This window comes from Jatropha curcas, chromosome 7, assembly GCF_041381405.1.
Source record: "Jatropha curcas cultivar XTBG-Jc1 chromosome 7, XTBG_Jcur_1.0, whole genome shotgun sequence".
Taxonomy (NCBI): Eukaryota; Viridiplantae; Streptophyta; class Magnoliopsida; order Malpighiales; family Euphorbiaceae; genus Jatropha; species Jatropha curcas.
The window spans coordinates 26,002-35,191 of record NC_143157.1 but is presented as its reverse complement, the minus strand read 5'-3'; the positions used below and the strand labels follow the sequence as shown (position 1 = coordinate 35,191).

The 9,190-nt window shown below is 34.2% G+C and overlaps 1 protein-coding gene across 3 annotated transcripts; it reads left to right on the top strand.

Annotated features, from left to right (window-relative positions):
* The first annotated feature begins 462 nt into the window (after window positions 1–462).
* On the top strand, window positions 463–3,917 carry TOM2B (tobamovirus multiplication 2B). Of its 3 annotated transcripts, none has more exons than XM_012225462.4 (6): window positions 463–573; window positions 666–899; window positions 1,936–2,001; window positions 2,128–2,192; window positions 3,047–3,137; window positions 3,691–3,917. In XM_012225462.4, the coding sequence occupies exons 2-6, from the start codon at window positions 726–728 to the stop codon at window positions 3,727–3,729; spliced, it is 435 nt and encodes a 144-aa protein (XP_012080852.1). In that variant the 5' UTR covers window positions 463–573; window positions 666–725; the 3' UTR covers window positions 3,730–3,917. The 3 variants fall into 3 exon arrangements, with proteins under 3 accessions (XP_012080852.1, XP_012080850.1, XP_037494717.1); XM_012225460.4 differs by having other exon boundaries at window positions 3,566–3,917; XM_037638789.2 differs by lacking the exon at window positions 463–573 and having other exon boundaries at window positions 580–899; window positions 3,566–3,917.
* The last annotated feature ends 5,273 nt before the right edge of the window (window positions 3,918–9,190 follow it).

Here is a 9,190-nt window from a genome sequence, read left to right as displayed (position 1 = left end):
AAATATTTAAAATGTTAGATTTGGGCCAAAGTATAATATAATTATGAGATTCATTTGATATGGTTGTATTTTAGTGGTTCAGACTTACTACGAGCCTTGGGAGTCTTAAGCTTACCTAAGTTCTAGTGCCTGTCCAGCCCATGGAAACAGGTCGTGACAATTATACACGATCTATCTTAGATTTTGTAACAGCAGACAATGTTTTAAGCACTAAATGAAATTGCAACTTTACCTTCTCGAAAAGAATATTACATGTTAAATTGTTTTATTATTTTGAAGTTGAATTTTAATGCATTTTTTATATATTTTTTTTTGTTGCACTTCGGGTTCGGGTTCAGATTTAGATTCCATGCGAATTTGAGTTTTCTAAATTGAATAAATTTATAATTAAATGATTATTTAAACGAGTTAAGGTGGTATGTAAGTAATTCTAAATTGATTTGGGACGGATCTAGATATTATTAATTTATTCCTTAAGAGATTCAAGTACTTAAAATGATACTGGATTTGGGGTCGGTAGTTTATTTCTGGCGGGTACCCGCCCCGCTGCCGTCCCTGATATTCCCAACTCTTGTAAGTTGCCGCTGTGTTGCTTGCTTTTTGCCCATGGTGGGTGAGTTGATCTCAGTGCAATATTTTTTGATTGAATCAAACTTTTGGCTCAGGATCAGATCCTAATAAGTTAAAACAATCAAGAAGGTCGATAGTCAAATTGCCTAATTTCTATGGCTACCTCATCACCATCGGGTGGAAGTGGAAGCGGAAGCGGAAGTGGGATACCGAGAAGCCGCAGCACCAGAGAAGACACGGCTAAAGCGATGGTCGCTGATCAGATTTCTCAGGCCGTGCAATCCACCTCTAATCTCCTCAACCTCATGCAACAATCCTCTGCTTCTCAGGCACCTCTCTCTCTCTACATATTAAGTTGTGAACATTAACTTTATTTAATTTCTCGTTTATAACTTGTGTTAACTTCACATTAGTGGTGTTTAAAAATTTCTTGACTATGAGAATGAAATGTTGCAGTACTGAATTATGTTGCTTAATGGTTCTATTTGTTCCTTGTTAAATAAGATGATTTCAAATCTAGGGAACGGTAGAGAAGCACTAATGATACAGATACGAGTTACATTGTAAGATTTTTTTATTTATCATTGTTTTCCTGAGGTTTATTGTTGTATATGGATGTTGCAAAGAGTATACCTCCTTTTCCCTTTTCCCTTTTGTTTTTGAAGAAAACTTTTTTCTAATTCAAACGTTTGTCCTCTTAACTCTGTCTTGGGATCTTAGTTGGTGTGAGATGAAGTGTTTCATGTTTCTCTCTTTTCTTTGGCTAAGTTAGATTTTTCAGAGGCTTCATTAATGAAAATTGTTACATATCAACATTCTACTGATATTGTAATCAGCGAATTTTTCTGTTGTCATGATTGTCCTGCATTGTGCAAAGATACAGTAACAATTTTGTACGGTACCATGGATAGGGGATTTAAGGAACATGGAGGATTGACTGCAACCTATCCTATCATAGGCACCGATAGAAGCCCTTTTACTTGAAAATTATGGATTTATTTCTCAATGAGATTTGCTTTTACTTAATTTAATCATAGTGTTCTTTATGGCTGTCATAAAGTCTTGGAAACTGGTGTTCCTATCTGGATATGTGCAATAAATTATTTTCTTTCTAGACTATTTAAGAAGCAAATCTATGAACTTTGCTGGGGTTGGATTGACTTATTCTTCATACCCTTTGTCAGTCCTGCTTTGTAATGTGTTGACTCATTTTCTTCTAATGAGCATGGATGATGCATTATGTATTCTTTTTATATTTCATCTACAATCAACAAAGATGGTGTGTTTAGGATATAAATTATTGCTGAGGGATAGCAGTGTATCATTGGATATATGCATAACCTGTATCACTTTTGCCCTCTGCAGGCCCAACTAATGAAGCTCCCAAAAAACCTCCTAGCAAAAGCCTCCACAATGAAGAACACTGGGCAAGTACGTAGTTCCTCTCCACAAATACTGAGTTTAATAGGGAATTTAGTTACATGACTCTTAACTTTTCTCATTGCTTATATTTAGTCTTTATTCTTTTTTTCTTCTTTTCTGGTTATTTTATTGAAGGCTTTAGAGCAGATGCCTCAAGTGATTTCATCCCTGGATGCACATATGGAAAATGGCTTGGAGAGGTTGTACTCATAATTCCATTGATTATTTACTCATAGCCTGCATGTAAATTACAAGGGCCAAACATGCAATAAAATGCTTTTGTTATTAAATACTTGTTTCATGATGAATTCTTGGGTGGACAGTCTACATGTTTAAGATAGAGTAATCCAATGAAAAATACATAATAATATTCTATTTGAAAAGAAATCTTAATTATTTATTTGGGGGATAGTGAAATGAAAGGTATTAGAGGACAGTTGGGAGTTGGCTGAGTCAACCTGCATGCATATCTCTTCAAAAACCAAAAATCAATGAACCAATGAGCATGCTATATTTTGATGTGGCAAAATTCTATAGGTTAGTCTATAGCCATGACCGTGTGGTAAATTGACTCTACCTAAGATTTCTCTAGACAACAGTAAAAACTCAGCAAAGCCTTAATGTCTAGTAGCTTTACGAATACTTCTGGACCAGTAAGCTTTTATAGTTACATACTTGCCAATGTTTATCTACTAAATAAGTTGTGAAATGTGATGCCATGAACCAGACTGCATGAACAAAAATGAGTGAAGTAAAAGGATCTTTATAGCCAATTATGATTAGTTAGAAACTGAGGTTTGGTTGTCTTATGCATATAACACTAATATAGCTGCACTGGGCATATATTAACCAATCACATGATAATGACTCTTGGTGGCTATGTGGCACATTATATTGCTTGACAAGATTTTCCATAGTAAGACGAAAAAGAATTAGATAAAAGAAAAAATGCCACTGCACCTATCAATTGTGATCAAACTTGGGATTCCTTGCACACACTTCTATTTATTTTTTCTTTTTTTTTTTTTTTTTAATTAAGTGCAACTTTTTGCAGTGTACCTCATTTGGGAACTGTAATTCAGTTGCTGGAAAACATGGAAAGGTGCCAGCTTAATTTTCCTTCTCATACTCATTTTCCTCAGAAGGTATCTCTCTTTCCCTCACTCTCTCAATGTTCCCACATGTGTTCATGGACGTGCTGTAGAGATACTAGCATGTTTGGCATTACTATTGCTCATAGGTGTAATTATTAGCTAAAACTACAAAATATTTAAGTTGTACCGAATATTTTTCTCTATTTATAAAAATAATCTAGTTATATGATCAATCTAGTTTAATAGCTATTATAAAAGCTTAAATTGCAAGCATAGCCTGGCATTAAATGGATACAGGACTTGGAGTAGACTTATGTTTAAATTCCTTATCTTCCAATACTCAAAAAAAAAAAAAAAAAAAAAGGTGAAATTTTTAAAATAAAATTTTTACCTACAACAATCAATTGTCAATTTCCTTGCTTTTGGAACGAAAAATGCTATTAGAAACAATATTGCCAAATTGACCCGTGCATTTGCAGGTAAAGCTCTCACGTTTGCTGTTTCAACAAATAGCTCATCCATAATAGCATAATTGGTGAGTGGAATTTAAGCCAAGAGCAATTTTGACATCTTTTCTTTTTTCCATTCTTTTCTCACACCTTAGGAAACGAAGGTCTCGAATCAACCTCCAGAGGTGAGTTAAAATTGATCAACATTCATGACCAATTTGAGGGCTTGATTAGTTGAGCATTAGTTATCATGTTGAGGAAGGCTTCAAACTCTAGCTCAGTTATGCTATGAGGTGGACGTTCATTGTGTGACAAAAGCAAAATATTTCTGATCTGATTGCTTTCTTGTGGCTTAAATATATATTGCTAAGATGCTTTTTCAGTCTTGTATGCGCAGTTTTCATTGACTGTAGCCTGCATAAGTATCGGTAATAAGTATTGGAAAAAATAAAATTATTGAAATAGATGGAGAGAATAACATAAGTATGTCTATAGAAAATTAAGCATATGTAATTGAGATTCACAGAAGAGGGTAATTCCTTGCTCATTTCCCATTTCATTACCAATTCCACAATTTTTTTTGCTACTGAACAAATTTATGAGAAATAAAAATTCAATTTCTCATTCAATTTGGTGTATTAAACATGCACTTATGCTCTGTTTTTTATTGGTAAATAAGTGTGGGAGGAATGAAAATTGAGAAAAGAAAAAAAGATTTTTCTTTCCATTCGCTTGTTTGAAAATGAAGAAAATATAAAAGGAAGAAAAATATGAAGGAAAAATAAATTATGTGCTATTTCCTCTATTATTTGAAAAACAAGTTAAAGGAAAATAATTATTATTATAATTTTATCCTTATTTATCATATTTTTTAAATAAAAGTTAAATTAATAATTTTATTACTCAAAATCCTTTTGCTCCTTTTTTTCTTCTTACATGACCAAACAATAAGAATGAGAAAATAGATATATTTTTTCTTTTTTATTTGCCTTTAATAGTTTCTTTTTTCCCCAAATTGCTATAGGAGCACGTAATTAGTGGTTTTAAGGGTGAATATTTGATCGATCGGGTGAATTAAAATTAAATTTTTAACTGAATTTAATTAATTAAATTTAAATATTTGTAAAATAAGTAGTATAAATGTAATTTTAAATTTAATCGAATCAAATTGGTTGAATTAATTTTTATATTCACTGATGGGAAATGAAAAATCAAATTAAACCGATTTTGTAGAAATATCTTCTGAACCAAATTACTCCTAATATTTTAACTAAATTAACTCTTTAAGTTTTTAAATAATCGTGTTTTCCGCTCGGAGTTGGACAACCCACTGTTTATCATTATCTATTTTCTGAATTATCTTTTTATTTGATTTTACTTTTATCAATAATAAATCAAAAGAGAAATTTACAAATATGAATCAAACTCTTGCATTACGTGTTGAATGGAAAAAGCTCTTGGTAGGTGGTCAAGATTGGTGGAAAGGAAGTCCATTGGACCGACATTATACTTTTTGGAACCAATCTCGCTCAGGGTTAGTATTAACCATCATTGTTCTGTCATTCAATCAAAGTTGATTTATCTTTTTGTAAACAAATTAAAATTTAGGGGTGTGATGGGTTATGATTGTGTTAGATTTTAAAAGGATAGTTGAGTTTGATGGAATTAAAGAATTTCCTTTGATTTCTATAGATTTCTATTAGAATTCTATATAGAGTTTTGTAAAATTGGTATAACTTTTTTTAGAGATTTTGATTGACTTTGATATAATTACAATGATTTTTATATATCCAATCAAAATTAATTTTACAATCTAATTGAATAAATTAAAAGGTTTTGAAACCCAATGAAAAATAAAAAACAATGAGGGACCAAAAATCAAAATGCCTCATCTTCTCTAAAATCACTTTTTTCTTCGTTAAAACTTTACCGCTGACGATAGTTAAAAAAGCTTGCAATGGTTAGCCTCATTGGCGGCCAGTTTGCGCTCCTGTTAACCGCTAATATTAAACAGGTTTCGTCATGGGTACCCTATCCATTATTAGTAAAAAATATATTTTTAAATAGCTTTTAACGTTTTAATTTAAACGTAACATGACGTTTAAATTATCTTTTAAAAGTTAAGTCATGTAATATTTAGCTTTTATCATTTTATAAAGGAGTAATGTTAATTTTGGTAGCCTATATTCGTAATTTTTATCTATTTTGGTGTTTGAACGAAAATTTATGATAATTGAATCTCTAAATTTATATTTTTTTTCAATTTGGTGTCTTCTAACGATATGGACAATTAAAATATCCAATGGAACTGATTAAGACCCACAAATCCCTGTGTGTCCACTTATATGGACTAACAATTTTATGTCAAAAGGGATAAAATGAACCATTGTCCCACTTTAATATCATCCAAACACTAATACCCCAAAAAATAAAACCTAAATCGGGATTGAATGGAGAAATCCAAAAAGTCTAAACAACAAATAAAGAGAAACAAAATTCCTAAAAGCAAATTGTCTCACTTATAAGCAATCGGGATTGAATGGAAAGTATAGGAATTTGCAAACACCAACAAACAAAATTTTTAAAAGCAATCGGGATCAAATGGAAAAATCCAAAAAGCCTACCACGACCATCTTGCTTATACGCCACCGAGCTTAAACCAAGTGGATCTCTCTCTCTAATAACAATGGTAGTCCGATTTCCAGCTTAGACGGCTGGGGGAGTTGTCGGCATCAAAGCAATATTACAGGTGATGCCAAGAAAGTATAGAAATTTGCTAAAATGTCCTTTGAAAATGGATTTACATATAGGAGGATTAGCAGAAAGGATTTTGAGTTTTGGGCTTTGTTTTTCTTTGCTTTTGGTTATGGCCTAAGGACCAAAGTTTGTGGGTCTTTGATTTTGGTTATGGTCAAAGGACCAAAGTTTGTGGGTGAAGATTTGGATGGTGAAGGCGGCGACTGTTTGGATTATAACTGATCCCGAGTGGGGCCCGTAAAAAAATACCGGTAGTAAAAGTAAAATAAAATTACTATTACCACATATACTCCAATAATTAAATATTGAATATTGACGATCGAATCCACCAGAAATAATAATCACGGTAAAAAATTAAATAATTACCGTAAATGCCAGATGAAAAATAAGAACACCGAGATTTACTTGGTTTACCCTTCAACTGTTATGGGCTACGTCCACGGAACAAAAACTCCGAATAATTCTTCTACTAAAAATAGTAGGTACAAAAGAGATTACAAAAATAGTGGTACTCTAAGTGTTTAACAAAACACCCAAAAATTACAATCCTCACTATTTTCTTTCTTTCCCAATTTTAGGAACCCTTTCCTAAAATTATAATCTTTGTTTTTATGTTTTGTTTTTGTACGCTTTGAAGTGAAAATCACGCGTTGGACGCGTTAATCACGCGTCCACTGTTCCTTTTTTTTCTTTCTAAATCACGCATCCACTGTTCCCTTTTTTTCTTTCTTTCTTTGGCATCGTCCATTGAAAAAAAAAATATAGGCACGTTTATTTTTCTTTTCAAATGTGTGTGGGTCCCACATATTGGAGGGACCCCACAACAATTCTCCCCCTCCCGACTACATGGTGGGACTCTCCATTCCTGCTGCTTTGACACATAGCTTGAGCTTCTCCTTCGGAACAACCTTTGTCAATATATCTGCAGCATTTCTATCTGTGTGGATCTTTCGCAACTGAAACTGCTTCTCTTCAATTGCAAGTCTAAGCCAATGATATCTTACATCAATGTGCTTCGTCCGTGCATGATACATAGTATTTTTGCTCAAGTCTAACGTACTTTTACTATCACAATAAACTATATATTCTTCCTGCTGCACACCCAATTCTTGAAAGAATCTCTTTAACCAAAGCATTTCCTTTCCTGTTTCCGTTGCTGCAATGTACTCTGCTTCAGTGGTTGATAATGAAACACATTTCTGCAATCTTGACTGCCATGAAATAGCTCCCCCTGAGAATGTAAATAAGTATCCTGACGTAGATTTTCTTTCATCAAGATCACCGGCCATATCTGCATCTGTATAACCAACAAGTACAGACTTTTCACCTCCAAAAGTTAAATATAACTTTGAAGTTCCTCTCAGGTATCTGAAGATCCACTTCACTGCTTCCCAATGTGTCTTCTGGGGATTTGACAGAAATCGGCTCACAACGCCAACTGCATGAGCGATATCTGGTCTCGTACACACCATTGCGTACATTAAACTTCCGACCGCTGAAGAATATGGAACATTGACATATCTCCTTTTTCTTTCTCTGTTGATGGGTAGGATTTCTTACTCAACTTAAAGTGAGCAGCAAGCGGAGTGCTAACTGGTTTAACATTCTTCATATTGAACCTCTCTAGAACTCGTTCAATTTATTTTTCCTGCGATAACCATAACCTGCAGGACTTTCTGTCTCGAATAATCTCCATTCCGAGAATTTGCCTTGCCGATCCCAAATCCTTCATGTCAAATGCTTTTGACAAATCACTCTTTAACTTGCTAATCATATGTGCATCTGGTCCAACGATTAGCATATCATCAACATATAAGAGAAGGATGATAAATTTACCATCAGGGAATTTTTGAACATATACACAAGGATCTGCATCTGTCCTTTTGTATCCTTGATTCACCATGAAAGAATCAAACTTTTTATACCATTGTCGCGGTGCTTGTTTCAACCCATACAAGCTCTTCTTCAAGCGACAAACCATGTCCTCTTTTCCTTTGACCTTGAAACCTTATGGTTGTTCCATATAGATTTCTTCCTCTAGATCCCCATGCAAGAATGTGGTCTTTACATCAAGCTGCTCTAACTCAAGATTCAAATTGGCTACAAGACCTAGTACAACTCGAATAGAACTCATTTTCACAACTGGTGAAAAAATTTCATCAAAGTCAATACCTTTCTTTTGAGTAAAGCCTTTGACGACCAATCGAGCTTTGTGTCTCACTAGGTTGCCATCATCTTTCTTCAGTTTGTACACCCATTTGTTCTTGAGTGTTCTCTTCCCTTTTGGAAGTTTCACCAGCTCATACGTGTCATTCTTTTTCAAAGAATTCATCTCTTCTTGTATGGCCTTTCTCCAGCAATCTCTATCTTTGCAAGATTGCACATCTTGGAAGCTCTCTGGCTCCCCCTCATCAGAAATTAAAATGTAATCAGAACTAGGGTACCTTGTAGATGGTTGGCGTTCTCTGGTTGACCTTCTTAGCTGAGGTTCAACTCCTTCTGGTGTAATGGGGTTCTTTGGCTCCCCCTGCTCAACACCCTCTGCATCACTGTTATCATCTTCAATTGTCTCTTGATCCCCTACAACTGGCTCTTCTTCTTCTTCTTGTTCTGATTCTGGCATTCCTCCTCCTGTGGCATCTTCTGTAGGAATGCTTCCTGGTGTAATATCAACAACACCATCATTTGTGGATTCTTCACAAGTTGTATCTCCCACGATCTGATTCTCGTGGAATACTACGTCTCGACTCCGGATAACTTTCTTTTTCACTAGGTCCCATAACCTGTAGCCAAACTCTTCGTCTCCATAACCAACAAAAGTGCAAGGAACTGACTTGTCATCAAGCTTTGATCTCTGCTCCTTCAGAACATGCATAAATGTCTTGCAGCCAAATACCC